Source organism: Pseudogymnoascus destructans, assembly GCF_001641265.1.
Source record: "Pseudogymnoascus destructans isolate 20631-21 unplaced genomic scaffold scaffold_9, whole genome shotgun sequence".
NCBI classification, from domain to species: Eukaryota; Fungi; Ascomycota; class Leotiomycetes; order Thelebolales; family Thelebolaceae; genus Pseudogymnoascus; species Pseudogymnoascus destructans.
In genome coordinates this window covers 75,349-92,378 of record NW_020167528.1, presented here as the reverse complement: position 1 = coordinate 92,378, position 17,030 = coordinate 75,349, and the positions used below count along the sequence as shown (strand labels likewise).

Here is a 17,030-nt window from a genome sequence, read left to right as displayed (position 1 = left end):
CCGAGGAGGGAATAAAGCCGCATACAACACAACCCTGGCAGCAAGCCGTCTCAAGTGCGTTTTGAGGGCACAGCCATCCATACTGCGCCGCAGCAAGTTGCGACTGGAAGAAGCTGAAGAGAGAGAATATAACCTCTTAAATGGTTAAAAATCCACCGAGTCGCCGCAGGGGCGATAAGTGTGGACGTGTAACTTCCATATGCCTCCACACCCATTTGTACGCCGACCCAATAAACCCCCTGCCGTTCTCCACCTTCCCACCTTCCCACCCCTTCCCACCCCTAACCCCCTAAAACATCCCCTAAAACACCCAACCCACCTATACCACCCACACCCTTCCCATCCTTCCCTCCTGCCCAGCCATTTAAATATCCTGCCGTTCTCCCGCCCTCTTATTGTCTCTGCCAAGACCCTTCAATATCTACCAAGACCTTTCAACATCTGCATCTCCGCGATCCATCACCTTAATCGTCGCTTTCTCGATCCCACGCATTGACACTCGTCGTCATCAACATCTACAAACCTTTCTTCGAATATCCAACTTGACCAATACAGCTTCAAACTTCCTCTTCCCGCAAACATGTCCAACCAAAACTATTATGGCGGTGGTGCCCCTAATCACCAACAGCCATACGGCCAACCTCAATACCCCCAACAATCCTATGGCCCGCCACAGGGCGGCGGCTACTACCAACAGCCACCTCCAGTGAGCATTCTCTATCTTTTAAAATACTGAAATGGCGCGCAAACTAACCGCCCGCGCACAGATGCAAGGCCCACCCCAACAACAATACCAGCAGGGTCCCCCCCCCAATAAAAGCAGCGGTGGCGGCGCAGGAAAGGGTTGCTTGGCGGGTCTGTTCGCCGCGCTCTGCTGTTGCTGCGTGTGTGAGGAGGGATGCGAGGCGTGCGCTGACTGCGCCGAGTGCGCCGAGGGATGCTGCTAAATAATACACTATGATCGAGTGGGCGAGCGATGATGGAGCTGCGGATCTGGTTATGTGAGGGCTGGCTGGGAAGTGGTGGGCCGCCTTGGGTTGTATATGTATTTGACGCGGGGGAACTTGTAAAAGGAGGGGGGAGGCTGTGGAGTTTCAGTTATTGCGCGCGATTCGTTGGTTCGGACGGCGAATTGGTCTGAGCATAAACCTTCATTTATCATTTCTTTATGTCGAGACGTCTAATTGAATTGCATGGCGATTTTAAATACCTCATACTAGCCATCGCTACCTCGTGAAGTGAAACATGATTCCGTTCTAGCTGTTCAACATTGTATGCCCCTTTCGTAAAGCCCAAGATCTCATCACATTTCAGCCCACTCCTCTGAACCAGCTTCATCCTCTCTCTCTCCTTGAACAGATCCTCCCCACCCCTTCTCACTCCTCTCGGTCCCGGGTCTCCCATCATTTCCCTTCGCCACCATCCCTCCTCTGCGAACGACTCAGCACCCCTGGGAAAAACTTAGGCTCATGTCCCGACAAGTGCGGGTCCTGTAGCCCAGAGTTGATGGGCTGCAGACTATCAGTCGAGACATTCGTTGGCACAGGAGGGAGTGTTGTCGAGGACATGCTAGCTGTAGGACGAGCATGGGGGAAGCGGGCTGCCTGGGCAGGGAAAGGTGACTGATCATGGGGGATGGTAGTTGTGGAGAGATTCGTTTTCATAGAGGAGGTGGGCGATTGCAGCCCAACAAGAGTTTCGTACGAGCTTGTATCTGCCGAGGGTATTGGCGTCGATGCAGACGTGTAGCGGTCGATCCTACTTGTGTTAGTTTCCCATCTTACAGCAGCGTGGGGAACTTACATGGCCATTTCCTGTAGTATCGTCTCGTGACGGAAGCCCTGGCGGATATTGGGGATATTCGTCTTCGCCATCGTGTTCCCCGCAACACCGGGCTTGTTGAAGTTCTCACCCAGCCAATGCTGCTTGACAGACGCCTCGTAGCCACTCTGTTGGACGGAGTTGCGCGCAAGCTCACACATGTCCACAGCGTTAAGCTTGTAGATTTGCGCGGCTACGGAGTATTCCTCGATCAACGCCTCTTTGGTGAAGGCGAACTGGAGCGGATCATCGGTAGATAGGGATACGTTCAGGCCGCGCTTGAAGTAGGAAAGGAAGGGATTGCGTTCGTACGCGAGGAAGAGAGCATTGTTGCTGAGCGGGGACATGGCAACACCGATCTGCTCGAGGTAGAAAATGTATTGCAAGAAAGGAACCTTGCGGAGTAGAAGACCATGGCTGATACTGTGGCAGGTGAGGACTGCAGCAGCGAGATGGTCCGAATCGCCAGCCTCACCACAGTGAGGACGAAGGACGAAGGTATTGAAGCCTCGTTGCTTACGCATGACGTTTAGAGATGCGATGTTGGCAAACATGTAATAGATCCAGTAGCTATACGGCGGGTTCTGTTTCGTATCCCAGACTTTAGGAACGGGGAACTTGCGGAAGAGTCTACGCTCGACTTTGCTCTCGTCGTCGACACTATCGAAGCCGATGACTCTTTGCAGGAAGACGTGCAGGTTCGGGTGGCTCGATGGGTCCTTGGTAACCTCGAACAGGGGCCTGAAGACGTTGATGACGACTTGCTCAAAGTTATCCATTAGGCCCGACGCCTTGTACACATCGTACAGTCGCGGGACTTGTACGAGCCAGCGCACATTTGGCGAGAAGAGCTTGTTATCGACAACCCAAGCTGCCAATTTATCCCACTCATCAGGGTCTCGGCCATAAATGCTAATGCGCCATTCCACCATCTGGTATTTGCTGGACTCGAGATCGGTAATAACTTCCTTTGTTATCTCTGCAAGGTATCGCCCCTTGATGAAGTTGTCAGTCTTGAGAAAGATGGTTCTCAGACGGGACTCCCCAATGGGATTGTACTTGAGATTGAACTTGTCAAATCGGTGGAAAGAGTCTGTGTGGGCGTGCATATCCAGCGTATCGATACTCAAATCATATGCTGTCAAGTTGATACTCTCAAAAACCTCGCTCAGTGTGAGATGCTTTCCATCTCTGAACATAACAACCTCGTTTGGGCACTTCTTCATCTTGCTCTTAATAAATCGAAGCAGATGCTTTTGGTTCATGCAAGCTGAATGATGAATATGGGTATCCACTTTCCTCACATTGTAGAAGTCTCGATGCGGCACGCTTTTGCTGTCGGCCATCTCTTGGTACTCGTTCAGAAGCACATAGAGGTTAAACTTTCCTTCAAGGTATTGGAGGCGCCTGAACGCAAAGCTTTTGCAGGGGCCATCGGAAGAAATCTCCAAGATCTGTTCCAGGTCCATGTAGAATTCACGAATAGTTGGGATGTTGATCACTGGCTCTTCTAATGCGCCAGCATCAGAATGCTGGTAAACTTGGTATACGCCGTTATCATCCAGGCGAAATGTCATCTCGCCGGCCTCTGGAAGAGGCAGGAGGTCTTCCATGTCGAAATCCTCGCCAATATCTTGTCCTGGCTTACGCGTGGGTTTTGATGGATTAGGGGGTTGCGAGGCGCTGGCAGCGCCTGCCTGGGCTTTCTCGTTGGTCTTTGTGGGCAGCACCGTGCTGTTGGAGAGGCTATCGCCGCCATTCGCCATTGTCGCCCTTCGTTTCTCCTCCTCCCATGCCGGCTGAGGGTGAGGGGGATAGATATCCCAACTAGGGTCATCTTTTGGATTATCTTCTAGGCCTTGTAGCGACAGGCGCATATATTTGTGACGAAAGTCTAATACTTTTCGAATATTCGAGTATATTGCGCTCAACTCGGAAGTGACATGGGCTTCTGTATTTGCAAATCCCCCAGCACCATTGCCAACACCAATACCAGCTCCCGCACCGTGTAGCCCTTCCGGCGTTACTGCTGCATGCAGCTCAGCTGGTAGATTCGCGTTCTCTGGCTGCCGAACTTCCTGACGCTGAAAACCTCCTGGCCGCCCCACGCCATCATTGCCACCAAAGATTGGTTCTTGTATGGTGTTGCTTTCGGGGAGTTTCTCTGGGTTGACAAGGCCGGTAGGCTGGGCGGATTTGAACTTGCCATGGCTAATCCAAGTTAGACACACGAATAAACATAGATATAGCCTTACTCACCTTTGAGCCATGTTCAAGCCGCTTCCAATAGATCTCAAGCTGCCACTTCTTTGTGGGTCCTCAGCTTCCGTTCCGGAAATGTTTGAATACTTCCTCTCACTCAACCGTGGACTGTCGGGGGGTAGCGATTGCTGGGAACCCCATCCGCCTTCGCCACTGCGCTGGGCCTCAGCTTGGCTTCTCTGATAGAAGAGTTTGGCATCCGTAAAGCTTATTTGCTTCTCAGCAGCGTAATCGTAAAAGGTTGTTCTTCTCTGGAAGTCCCTGGGAAGTAGGCCGTCCTGAGTAGCGTCTTCGCCTGCCTCTTCGTCTAAAGCCGCTCCAGTGAGTGCATTGTTTGTCTTATTCTCTGCAAGGGTACTGTTTGAGCCCTCGTCTAGGTCTTGGTCGTGGTAGGGGTTATCGTCAGCGTCGGAATTGTCGTCAACAGATAGCTGGGTTGGTTCGAGGTGTGGAGAGCTCAGCCCAGATGGATGGTTTCTTTCAAATGCGGTGCCTGGAAACAATCAGTTATAATGTTTCGAATGGTGCTATCTCCATTGGCCAGGTAGTTGATGTTGAACTCACCAGACATTGCTCGCGAGGTCGGGTCTTGTATGACTCGAGGCTTCTCACCTGTCGGCCGTAGGGGCTTTCCACCCGGGTCAGCAAGGCGTTAGCAGTCGCACAGTACAACAAGCAAAGTGGGCAATGGTAATATAAGTTATGCAAGGTCTAAATGCTGTGTGATGTGAAGTCTTAAACGCGTAGAGTTTGCTTTGGCACGTCGCTGATAAGAGATGGAACTGTGTCTCCGTCGCTGTTGAAGCTCTTGGCAAGGCTGCGTGAGGAGTTACCCCAACTTTTAGCGCCAATTGGTCAGCCTTGCATCAAATGTTTCAAAAACGGTGGGTAGATGTCCATTTCTGAAATCGTTCAAATTCTAAATCAAGTCTAAATTCACGTTATGCTCTCCCTTTATCCCGCCTTGCCATTGATGCTGACACTGGCAGTGACAGGTCTAAGCCTTCCCCTTGGCCCTTTGTCTAATGAGTACATTCCCCCCGCACTGAAAACAATCGTGGCTCCAATGAGCGTCCCGAATGACAATCTATTGCCAAACAACCAAATGCTGAGCAGCAAACTGACTAGCTTCCGCACGTTTAGGACGATGGTCACTGTCAACGCAGAGGATGCAGAGGCAAGAAGATTGACTCCACGGATGCAAGCGTACTGGGTCAGCACGTTGACGACCAGGTATGCAAGCTGACTTGGAATGTAAATCCCGGATACGCCAGCTTTGAAGCCTTGCGATAACCCCCCGAGGGCAGCTGGTTCGGACCAAGGCATGGTCAATGGCTCGGAGGCGGCCAATCGTAGAAACTGCCTCATCATCGATGGGAAGAACGGAATGAATAGTGGTAGTGAGATGAAGTGTGAGTAAAAGAGGTTTTCTTTCCACTGGGGGCCATACTCTCGGTATGTTTCTTCGGTGTAGAGCCCCATAATGGCCGATAGGACTTGTGCGATGAACAGAATAATGAGGCCGACGCTGAATGGTGGCAGCCCTTGCTTCGTGTCTGTGGTCTTCTCCTATAAAGGTCAGTACTGTGATACGAAGTATTGAAGACACTGGCATACCTTGGATTGAACATCTGACCATGCGGCAATGATAACACCAACAGTGAGAAGTAGTACGGACACAATTTGTATGCGGGAAAAGCGCTTTCCAAACAGATATCCTACGCCAATTGTAGTTATGCTCCCTCCAGAGCGTAATATGATATGTATGGGCACAGATATGTTGTAGCTGAATGCATGATTGTTCAGAACATTAATTGTGAAGAATAGGGCAATGTTTACAAGCCAGCGCTTGATCGGGACGCGGTTCGGCTTGAGAAAAAGGGGCGGACGTTTGATATCGAACTGCGAGGTGTAGCCGATCGATGCGATGAAGATAAATTGGACAAAGGTGAGTAGGGTGCCTATGGATATCAGCAATGAAGGGGCCATCTGATGCGCTTCGACATACCACTATCTGGATTCGGTCTGCCAAAGGTTAGCTTGATGGGTCCTCGTTTCGTTCGGGCACACCACTTACTTGATAATTGCTTCCAACGCGAAAACCTGTTTGTTCATGAGTTCTCCGGTCTCCATATTCCAATCCGGCAACGCTTCGCACTCACATTTGAACAGCAGCCGCCAAAGATGAGCCCGAGCATAACCCCAACAGCCAGCCATTGCGGTATAGTCTCGATGAATATCCGTCCAATCAATGCCATGATTTTGGAAGACGTAGGCCTCTCATTGTCTATCCCATACATTTGTGCCTTTTCGAGCGAAGGCGCAGCGTTGATTTCCTTTGGACGGGGTTCGATCCCGTCCACTGTCGACGATTGGAGGTCTCGTAAAGTCGCACGTCGTCGAGGCGTGACCTGGCCGGTCATAGAGCTGGAAGGCGCGCTGCCACTGTCAGTTCTGGGTCTCCTGGCCATCGTGTCGCAAGCACCAAAAGAGATTTGAACGCGGTGGAGTGGCGCCTCGGCTCCGCCAAGCAAGATCAGAGCGGGCCTGGTGTAGCTCTAGACGCTAAATGATATAGCATGCAAGAGAGACAGAGGGGCAGAGAGGCAGAGAGGGAGATGGAAGATGGACGCACGCTGCGGTGCTATTCAGGACAGGAGGGGTTATGTCTCACCTTGAGTTGGCAAGTGCCGATGCCACGACTTTAAGAGCTGGTGACAACGAAGGAAAGCAAAGTGGAGTCACGAGACTGGAGCGACGATCTCATGGCTATATTTTACCTGTCCTTGTTAATTATACTCCGTAGTTGCAGCAGGAAAGTACCGGATCTGCCGGAATAAATAACGAGAGTGTATTTGCCCAAATGAGTCCAAATTGGTTGTCGGAAGTGGGTTTGGTGGTCTGCCCTGTCAGGTATAAAGGCCAGGTACTGGATAATTGTCGAGCCAGGCAGTTACGGTAGAGTAGGTAGGTACGGGTACGGGAACAGGGAGGGAAGTTAAACGATGAGCAATCATAAACTTTTATTGGGCGTGCGTAGATTTGGCCAGGGTGCAACGTGAAAACCCCTCCTTTTGACCCTACGGCATTTACAACCATGGAAGCTAGGAGACTTGGGAGGCATAGGAGACACAGATAATCACAAATACTAAATCACTGAAATATCTACTAAAAGACCATAGTACTTCTCTGCATTCTCTGGAGTGACTAATGAATTTGCGTAAAAGATCTGGGCCGTGAGCTTCAATGCCATAACGACGACCCCCTTTTGCCCCCTCCCCCAGGTAGCATAGTAGTGCTGTGCCGCTGGAAAATGAAACTACACTGGATTGCCCACATAACTTTCATTATCAATGGATCATTCACCTAGTAATCGCTCACCTATGTCATGAGAGGCTGGTCTATAGTTCTCTCATATGCTCATCTCTCATCAATGTATGCGTCAGCCGGCTCTTAATCTGACCTTAAAAGATATGAAGATTGGGAATCGTCTCATCACGTCGCAATCTGACGTCAACGCAACCTGGCCACAAAAGCCTCCTTCATTCTCCTGCTGTCTACAATGCCGAGAAGACAAAAAGCTATCGAGACTCGTCAGCAGCTGCTTCTATACGAGGTAAAGCAAAACTCGAGGGGAACTTACATTATTTGTTGCAGCGATAGCAATGCTGTCCTCAAATGGATGCCAACTCATGTGGAGGATCTTCTTGTTGAAATCAATTTGGTCCGCGTCGGTCTCCTTCCTCATCCTCTGGCCTGCCCCGGTTGCTCCAGCCGCTGGGCTGCCAGCTCTTGAGCCACCCTTCTTTCCATTTGCGCCAGGGCTAGTTGACGTGTTGATTGGCGTTGGTACGCCAACCTTTTTTGCCTTGAAAGCCGACTTATCGGCCTGTAGGACCACCTCCACCTCCTTATCTGGGTCTGAGGGGTAAATCATGAAGTTGTTGTTGTAACTGCCAGTCATCACGTTCTTGGCATCTCCAGAGAAGACAACCTCAAACTTGTCGAAAATGCTGTCGTTCTCGTATGTATCACAAAGCCTGGGTCGGAGGTGTTCATGGATGGGGATGGTCTTGATCGGTTGGCGCTCCATATTGACATCCCAAATCTTCACAGTCAGGTAGTCGCGAGACAGGATGTATCTTCCATCGTGTGAGAATCGGACATCCGAGATGGAGGAGATGATCTCGGAGAAGAAGGAGCGGGCAGAGGGATCTTCCTCCTGTTCGAATTCTAAAATAATGTTAGACAAAAATCAATGGTATGGCGGGAGTTGACTTACGCTTGGCGTGCTGGTCGCAGAGAGCACTCTCGCGCATGTCTGCCAGTTTGATTGTGCCTTTCGAGCTCGCATACATGAACCAGTTACAGCTCTGGGGATGGAATTCTGCTGCGGTTATGACCTCTGTCAGCTCCTCCATATTCGCTGGCTTAATATCAACGATGTTAAAGCTCTGGTCCTGAATGTTCAGGTTCCACAGGTTTACACGCAGGTCGTCACTGCTGATAAACGTCTCTCCATCGCTGTTCACTGAGATGCTGTTGATATGATATGCATGTGCATTGGCATATGTTCGGCGTGGTACGGCCGCAACGACGGTATCATGATGTGTGAGTCTAGGTAGCTTGAGATCGTTTACGCTGTTGAAGTGGACGTTGTTGCGAGATCGAGGAGCGCCTCCTCCACCAGCAGCTGTGCCAGGGGTTAAGTCATGCGAAAGGTTGTTTTCCGCAACGACCTTCAATGACTTCTCAAACACCTTCCACAATTTGATGGTCTTGTCGTTTGTCGAAAGGAGATAGTGAGATGCATTTTGGCGTTTGCACCACTTGATTTTGTTGATCTTTTCTTCGATCTCGAGGGACTTTAGGTAGTCAAATTCGGGTTCGTGCGATTGGAATTCGGTGTGAAACTTGTATTCGCATGTTTTTTTCTGTGGGAATCAGCGTATGCTGCATGAACACGATTGCTGGGTTGCATACTGTCTCGTTTCTCTCAAATAATACCACTCGGCCTCCCTTATCTCCAGTGGCAAGGTAGTTTCCTGTGTGATCGAACTCGACTGTTGAGATGATATCGGCTGCGAACGAACATATTAGCCCCAGTCCGCATCCGATAAGTTGACAAAAGTTGCAGCTCTCATCCCCAGTCTGCGGTAACAGCATTTGTACAGCTCCTTGGTGTTACTAACCTTCTGTGATATCCTCTACATCTCCCTTATCTCCGAAGCATCTGTGTGAATTTTAGCAGGGTCCTTTGGCTCGTCGCCAAACCAAGGGGTCAAGATCGTGGAGTGGCGTGTCTTTCTCGCCGTCGCTGTTTTATCTCCAAGGCAATACTGACTGTGTGAACTTCCAAGTTGGAGAGTTCGCTTCTCCTTCTACCATGTTTCCAGCCCGCCCTTTTGAGGATAACCTTCCTCAAATTCGCGCGTGGCGTGGATAATTTGTGATGGGATGGTGGTTGTTCGAGGAGAAGAAAATTTCTAGATGGCGCACAGTCTTCTAGGAGGCAGTCAGTAGCTGTGCGAATACGACATCGTGCACCAGGCGCGTACAATGCAGCGGTGGCGTGCTGAGAGGAATAGAGTGAGCAGGAAGGGCAGGGAAGGCTTTGATTCAAACCCCGCAAGACACGAGGATCGGGGTCGCCGAACGGTGAAAACTCACAGAATCTGTAGAATCTACTCAAAGCAATCGACCTACTGGCGATAAATAGTTAGGCGCGTCAAAGTCTGGTGAGTATAGTTGAGATTGTGGGGTTATGATGGTTTTGGCGAGTGACCAAGGTCTGGCGGCAATCAGCTCCGCGCCAATACATAGGTACTCAACAGCTGTATTACAAAGGTCGACAAGAGGCAGCTGCATTGGGGAAATAGCCAAGCCAAGGAAAGTGTACATCTAGCATTACAAAATTACTACGATACCTATTATTACCAGATACTACATTTGAGGTTTTTTATAAAGTGTTCGCTTTCGCAAATACTGTAATACCTTTTCTTCAGTTGCAAGGAAGCTACAAATTGTCCATATTTTGCTGCAAACCTGCTTGACTAAGGTAAACTCCGTCTCGCAACTGCAGCATTTATTGGTACCCTCTATCCTCGAGTCACAAAGCTGCGCTCAGGCAGGGGCCATATATACCATCATGAAATAGATCCATATCGCCCTCAATACTCCTGTATCTCCCTGATCCTCGAGGCTCTTCAAGTGATTCGAGTATGCCGCTGATCTCGAGTCAATCACGTGATGTTGGTGGGGGGATCTCCAGTTTAGCCGACCCTTAAGCGCGGGGCCCTTGTCGGATCCTGAGACCCGCGACTATAACAACGACCAACTTCCCAGCGCGTGGGACTCGAACTGACATTATGCGCAATGGGAAGGGTAAGGGGCCCGTAAAATCTGGGGGGGGGGGGAAGACGAGGTGACTTCTAACGAAACAACTACAACTTCATCCGATTCTGTCCTCGATAGGGTTGCAGCCTCCGCGATTGGCCTTGCACGAAGTGCATTTGGTGCAACGGATAGCAATGTAATCAACGATTCCGCCGCAGCAGCATTAGCCACTTCGGGGAAGGGACAGGGCCAGCCGTCAAGTTCTGGCCATGGCTCTGTTTGGGCCGAGAGCTCTCAGACCTCCCGACAACAGCCCTCGCACGGTGCCCAGCAGCCAGGCCCACAGGCTTTCCGGAGTTCACACCAAGAACAACACACTGCATCTGCTGAGGCGGAGTTCTCGTCCTTTCTCGACGGAATAGATGCTTTTGGACCGTCTACTGAAGATGGGACAAGGCCAGTGTTGGACGAAGAGGATACCAGGTCTTTTGGCAGGGCACCAACGGCGCAAGTTTCAGGTCAGAATTCAGAACCATACCAATTTCGCAGCGTCGAAGAACAAGAAAGTCATGATGGAGAGGCAGTGTTGGACATACTATCCGAAAGGCGGCAAGAGGTTGACTATTTTGCACCTCAGAACATCGAAGATGAGATAGAGGAATGGAGGTTGACCGACGATCAGACCGCAAAAATCCAGGCCCTTGTCAAGGAACTATTTCCTTCCTCGGATATGCACACTGGTACAGACGTCTCCCACCCACATAATCTACAGCCCGATACGTTCAGATCTAACGATATGAGCACTTGGCTGCCGGATGAGTATGCTCAAGAATCCTACTCTCATTTTGGGCAAGTTCTACCACAAGAGGAAGCAAGCAGTCTATGGATTGAGCAGTGGGAAGGTGTTTTGACGCGGTACGCTGACGACGTTTGGGGTGGGCTGTTGCCGTTGGTGAGAAAGGCCAGAGAGGAAATTGAGGAGATCAAACAGGCAGAAGATCCTATCGATCATCGCCCAAAGGCTCTCAGGAGACTAGGTCAAGTACTTGCTCATTTTAAATCGTAGTGTAGATATACCAATAGAATGCGATGAAGGTATTGAGCCAAGGTAACATGTGTTGAAGTCTCTACGTTTACAGCCAGATTATTGATCTTCCAACACTATCTTCCTTCAAAAAGTACGTTTTGAAGCTCTAGTTTATAGAAATACTGAGTTTATGGTGACACGTAATAAATTTATTAGTGAACGCCTTCGTTTTTCATTTTGAGAATGTGTTGGATAATTTTAATTTCTCGCAGAATATAATAAAAAACCACAATCCAAAACCCGGATAGTATAAGCTATTCCCGCCTCTATAAGTATTATTCTAGGGACTATAGAAATCTCTACGTCGTCTGCCACTGAGATTTAGCCGCTCTGTAAATTTAGTTTGCTTTCGTCATGAAGGTGTGAACACCAAAATGTTGTGCCTAGAATTCAAGGCAACAATTATTCCCCACCACTATGGCGGGTCTTGGTGACCGTGCATGCTGTCGGTGTGTTCCAGCTTCCAGCTCTCACAACAACCTTCCATAGCCATCAAAATGCTGTTCTTCAGGTGAGTCTATCGCGCCTATATGCGATATATATTACATCAACATTTGTAGGACATGTACTAATAGTTGCTTAGTTTCTTCAAGACTCTTGTCGACCAAGAAGTAACGGTTGAGCTCAAGAACGACATCCAGATCCGCGGAACGCTGAAGTCAGTCGATCAATACCTCAACATCAAGCTCGACGATATCAGTGTGGTGGAGGAAATCAAATACCCGCATCTTGTAAGCATGGAGACCGCACCCGACTATCCACCCACAAGTTGGCAAAAACCAAGCGCAGTCGATTGGGAAGCGCACACAGCAGCGATGGGCTTGCAATTTAACCCAGAGGACATACTCTAACGTGGCTGACAGTCGTCCGTCAAGAACGTATTCATCAGAGGAAGTGTGGTGAGATATGTCCACCTACCAGGTGCCGTTGTGGATACCCAGCTACTTGAGGATGCAACAAGAAGAGGTATATTGAACCTGGCCCCATAGCCCTTGAGAGCGATTAATAACAAGCCTGTCATACAGAAGCAGCCCAACAAGCATCGAAAGCGAAAGCAGCATAAATGAGGTCATGGGCGAGGATTTTTGGCATAGGAATCCAAGGGCCATGTGGCAACAGCCGCATAACTTGTGGCAAGCTTGTATGCGGGATCACAGGAGGACCCTCTGGGATATGATAAAACTGTGATAGTGAGGCAATGTGGCCATTAGAACAGGGTATGGAGTTAGGCGTCCCTGGCCGGGCTGCTTGAATTTCGCCTGGGATGCAAACGGATACCCAGAGTTTCACGGGCCACGGCTTCCTTTGAAGCTCTGATATATGAATCATCATGCAAACGCCATTGAACCAATTTCCATTTCCCGGTGATAAATATATCTGTATATAATAAAGTGGTCACGGGACCACGCGTAAAAGCGATGTCGCGAAATCCCCTCATCGTCAGAGGTGGCAACCACCCTGACAACCCTGTCAACACTGGCTCATGGCGACTCCCCGCCGCGCAATGCTATGTTCCGCAGACCACGAGAGGACGCAACAAGTGATAGTTCTTTAAAACCCTCCACAGGCAGGCCTCCAACACTGGATGGGCGAAGTACCGATCGGACCAGCTCAACGACAGCATGGCTGGGCCCTCATCCTCCACCAAACCCTTGACTCCTCGACCAAACACGAAGACCAATGTGCGAAAGGTCAGCTCCCAAGGGGCAAATAAAGAACTTAGTGCAAAGGCCCCAGGAAAAGCGAACGGAAGCATATTGAACTTCTTCAAAAAGGTTGAGGCGGACGACGATGGAGGCCTCTTTTTGTCTGGAGGCAGATATGAGGTTTCCCCGACAAAGAAGGCATTAGCCATACGGCCACCAACACCAGATGACCTTGGTGGTGCTGCCTACGATGATTTATACAGTGCCCCAGATGGCACAGAGCGATACAACGAGTCGGGTCACTTAACAAAGAGGAGGAGAATCAGCGACGGCCATGCAGATACACTGCCAAGAAGTACGGGCACAGGGGTTCCCTCTGGGGGCAAGCCGCTGGCTATAGAAGGTCCAGAAGCATTGTTACATGGCACAGCCGCGAGGGCGGAAATACTAGAGGCGTGCACTCCCCCGCCACCAGACGCAGACAACCCTCAGCCAAGGCGGATAGGTGCATTCCTCGATGACAGTGACTCGGAAGATGGCGAAGCTCTTGTGGGGCTTGACGTGCGAAGTCAAACAATCCAGGATGCAGCAGTTAAGGCCGAGATTGCTCTTAGCACCGAAGGGCTGCTGGATATGAGCAGAATGGCAAAGCCGAAAGCAGGTGACCACAGTGACCTTCTCGTAGATGTTCCAGACGTCCCCATCGATCATTCAGCAGATGGAGAACCAATACCCCCCCTCAAGCCAGAAGAGACGAGCTACGGCGATTATGGTGCGTTTGAAGATATGGACGAGTACCCCGATATCGAAGACGAGTTTGCTTATGGCGAGGAGTTCATGGAGAGGAAGTGGATGGAAGAGCAGGAAAAGGTCGAAAGCGCAGACGCAAGCGAAATAAACGGCCCCTTCCTGAGTGATAGTTTCAGAATTTCTGACGAGTCCTCAATCTCTAAATGCCCGATTTGCGATTCGGACCTTGGGGGAAATACTACAGATGAAATTACGAGACATGTCAATGCTTGTTTAGATGGACTAACTCCGACCAAAGAATCTACAGTATCGAGGATAAAGGTAGAATATGGAAGCGACCGCTTTTCAAAGGCATCTATTGCAAGATCCGGACAGGCAAATCCGTTTCAGCTGGACATTCCCGACCCGTCGACATCGTCAGCCTTCTCCAAACTGATGTCTTCAAAAGCAGAGGATGCCGCCTGGGAAAATGCAGCTGCTGCCGAGATTTCAGCGAAAGGCAAACTAGCATACAAGCGCGTCTGTCCATTTTACAAGATTATGCCTGGCTTCTACATTTGTGTTGATGCCTTTCGATATGGGGCTGTTCAAGGGTGCAATGCATACTTTCTCAGTCACTTTCACAGCGACCACTATATTGGCCTGACAGCTTCGTGGTGTCACGGACCGATCTACTGCAGCAAAGTTACTGGCAATCTGGTCAAGCAGCAGCTACGAGTTGATCCCAAATGGGTTATTACCCTGAACTTTGAGGATAAAGTCGAAGTGCCGAATACACATGGGGTCAGCGTTACGATGATCCCCGCCAATCACTGCCCAGGGAGCTCATTATTTCTCTTTGAGAAAGTGGTAAGGAAAGGCCCTAACCCAAAGGTCCAGAGGATACTCCACTGCGGTGATTTTCGAGCATGTCCTGCCCACGTGGAACATCCTCAACTAATGCCTGATATCGTTGACGCGATTACTGGGAAGACGAGACAGCAAAAGATTGATGTTTGCTATCTCGACACTACGTATCTCAACCCACGATATTCATTTCCGTCACAAGACGAGGTTGTCCAGTCTTGCGCAGATGTTTGCGTCAGTATGTCCAAGGATAAGGGGGATAATGCGTGGGAAAGAGCTGGGAAAGACCGTACTGGAGCAAGCATGGGGAGGTTTGTGGACGCTGAGGTGAAGTCCAAGGACTCAGCGACCAAAGCGGATCCGAAGAAGCCCCGAGGTAGGCTTCTCATCCTCTGCGGAACATATAGTATTGGGAAAGAGAACATTTGCCTGGGTATTGCACGCGCGCTAGACTGCAAGATCTGGGCGCCGCCGAGTAAACAAAAGACCTGCGCTGCGCTCGAGGACCCTGAGCTGTCGTCGCGGATGACGACCAATCCCCACGAGGCACAGATACACATGCAGTCGCTGATGGAGATCCGCGCGGAGACCCTGCAAGATTACCTAAATGGATTGAAGCCGCATTTCTCACGGATCGTGGGCTTCCGGCCGAGCGGGTGGAACTACCGCCCGCCAAACTCGCGGCTCGTTGATAGTCCGTCCGTGGCTGCCGTGCTCACAGGTGAGAACTGGCGCAGCAGGTATACGATGGCAGACCTGAATCCACAACGTGGCAGCACGCACGAGGCTGCCTGTTTTGGCGTGCCGTACTCCGAGCACAGCAGCTTTCGGGAGCTAACGATGTTCTGCTGCGCGCTACGCATAGAGAAAATCGTGCCGACGGTGAACGTTGGGAGTGCCGCGAGCCGCGCTAAGATGAAGGTGTGGATTGATCGGTGGCTGAAAGAGAGGAGGAAGAAAGGGGTCATTCGGTTTGGGGAGGGTAAAGACATGGTGAAGTGGTGAGCTACCCGTATGGTTATTTTTGTATAAGACACCAGCGATATCGCCGGCACTCCAACAGGAACCTCTTCTCGCGGAACCGACATTACACGCGGGCTGAGCGAGTCGTCTGAATTTTCCTGTTGAGACAGGGTATAAATCAAAAGTAAACCCCCAAAAGAAGCCTTTGAGACATCTGGAAGCCAAAAAAGGGAGCTATTTGTCTGACAGTACAGTAGCGTAGCGGAGCTGCAGGTGATCTCCCCTATCGTGCATAGCGGGCCATGAAGGGTAATACTGGGCCCATCTGTATACGCTGGAAAGAAGCCTTTGGCGCCTAGACAGGCCAATTAGGGGCTCGGCTTGGGAACGTGGTGAAGGTGGTGGTGGGATGACGGGCTTGGCGGGTCAGCGACGACATTGAAACAAGCAAAACCAAGAGATGGGAGGATATTGTAGTGAGGCTTGTTTTCATCAGTGGGATGGATGGGAGGGTCTCCCAGGCTCCGCAAGTGCTAGCAAGCTTTGTGGCGTGGTTTGTAGATGCTGGTTGGTGATACAAGCGGGTGTGCTACGTAGATGAGGCCGGGACGGGGCGGGAAGGCTTGAGGCTGCGGATATGACGGCGAGAGAGGAAGAGGGATTGAGGAAATCATGATATTTGGACTCGAATGGGGCGTTGAGACATGTCTGTCGTGAATCCTATGAAGTGAGACGCGTGCAACGGCAACGACGGAAGCGCGCACGTGGGCTGGGTGGATGAGAGGAGAGCGATGGTGACGCGTGAGATAGGATGCAGGAGGCGTCGCCCTAAGGGGAAGATTTCCGAGTCGGGCCCTGGCTGACCCAAGGATAGCATATATGACCATTTGATTTGATTCGAGTTGATTTGTGGAGAAGATCTCGATCGTGTTGGAAGGGGAGAAAGGGAACAAGCATTATTCGGTCGTGTGTGAGAGGAGATGATGGATGATGGATAATGGATGATGGATGATGGATGATGGATGATGGATGATGGATGATGGATGGATGATGAATGGATGGATGATGAAAGATGAAAGTGTTGATCCAGATCTCGTGGCTTCGCCGTTAACATATTCGCGGGGCAGACAGTGTGGAATGGTGGGGAAAGACCCACCCAGTTAGCAACAGGAGCAGCACCACGTTCTTACATGATTGGCTGAGAAATCGTCGACGCAACGTCGGGTCTTCAAAAAGGCAGGCGCGCATAAAATCCCAAGTTGGTCTGAACCGTTGTTTATCCCCCCCTTGAACCCAGCCCTTAAGCTCCAATCAAGCAG

General features: G+C 50.4%; 7 protein-coding genes across 7 annotated transcripts; 4 read left to right on the top strand and 3 right to left on the bottom strand.

Moving 5' to 3' along the window:
* Window positions 1-370: 370 nt before the first annotated feature.
* On the top strand, window positions 371-1,208 carry VC83_04126 (uncharacterized protein). The gene is made up of 2 exons (XM_024467762.1): window positions 371-706; window positions 768-1,208. Exons 1-2 carry the CDS (start codon window positions 581-583, stop codon window positions 945-947), a joined length of 306 nt encoding a protein of 101 aa, XP_024324566.1. The 5' UTR covers window positions 371-580; the 3' UTR covers window positions 948-1,208.
* Window positions 1,209-1,403: 195 nt separating this feature from the next.
* Window positions 1,404-4,654, bottom strand: AMD1 (AMP deaminase; the record flags this gene model as incomplete). The annotated part of the gene is made up of 4 exons (XM_024467761.1): window positions 1,404-1,758; window positions 1,804-4,032; window positions 4,081-4,576; window positions 4,648-4,654. 4 exons carry the CDS (start codon window positions 4,652-4,654, stop codon window positions 1,404-1,406), a joined length of 3,087 nt encoding a protein of 1,028 aa, XP_024324569.1.
* A 383-nt stretch (window positions 4,655-5,037) lies between these two features.
* Window positions 5,038-6,554, bottom strand: YEA4 (golgi uridine diphosphate-N- acetylglucosamine transporter; the record flags this gene model as incomplete). Its single annotated transcript, XM_024467760.1, has 5 exons — window positions 5,038-5,652; window positions 5,701-6,044; window positions 6,092-6,108; window positions 6,161-6,186; window positions 6,246-6,554. 5 exons carry the CDS (start codon window positions 6,552-6,554, stop codon window positions 5,038-5,040), a joined length of 1,311 nt encoding a protein of 436 aa, XP_024324568.1.
* Window positions 6,555-7,259: 705 nt separating this feature from the next.
* CDC55 (protein phosphatase 2A regulatory subunit cdc55) lies at window positions 7,260-9,989 on the bottom strand. Its single transcript, XM_024467759.1, has 7 exons — window positions 9,754-9,989; window positions 9,428-9,588; window positions 9,276-9,316; window positions 9,067-9,164; window positions 8,366-9,017; window positions 7,727-8,316; window positions 7,260-7,664 (listed from the first exon to the last, which is right to left on the bottom strand). Exons 2-7 carry the CDS (start codon window positions 9,469-9,471, stop codon window positions 7,641-7,643), a joined length of 1,449 nt encoding a protein of 482 aa, XP_024324563.1. The 5' UTR covers window positions 9,472-9,588; window positions 9,754-9,989; the 3' UTR covers window positions 7,260-7,640.
* Window positions 9,990-10,463: 474 nt separating this feature from the next.
* On the top strand, window positions 10,464-11,525 carry VC83_04122 (uncharacterized protein). Its single transcript, XM_024467758.1, has one exon. It carries the CDS (start codon window positions 11,150-11,152, stop codon window positions 11,483-11,485), a length of 336 nt encoding a protein of 111 aa, XP_024324562.1. The 5' UTR covers window positions 10,464-11,149; the 3' UTR covers window positions 11,486-11,525.
* A 444-nt stretch (window positions 11,526-11,969) lies between these two features.
* Window positions 11,970-12,855, top strand: LSM2 (U6 snRNA-associated Sm-like protein LSm2). The gene is made up of 4 exons (XM_024467757.1): window positions 11,970-12,017; window positions 12,090-12,237; window positions 12,370-12,472; window positions 12,532-12,855. Exons 1-4 carry the CDS (start codon window positions 12,004-12,006, stop codon window positions 12,567-12,569), a joined length of 303 nt encoding a protein of 100 aa, XP_024324565.1. The 5' UTR covers window positions 11,970-12,003; the 3' UTR covers window positions 12,570-12,855.
* A 273-nt stretch (window positions 12,856-13,128) lies between these two features.
* On the top strand, window positions 13,129-15,753 carry VC83_04120 (uncharacterized protein; the record flags this gene model as incomplete). The annotated part of the gene is made up of 1 exon (XM_024467756.1): window positions 13,129-15,753. The coding sequence occupies one exon, from the start codon at window positions 13,129-13,131 to the stop codon at window positions 15,751-15,753; it is 2,625 nt and encodes an 874-aa protein (XP_024324564.1).
* Window positions 15,754-17,030: the final 1,277 nt, after the last annotated feature.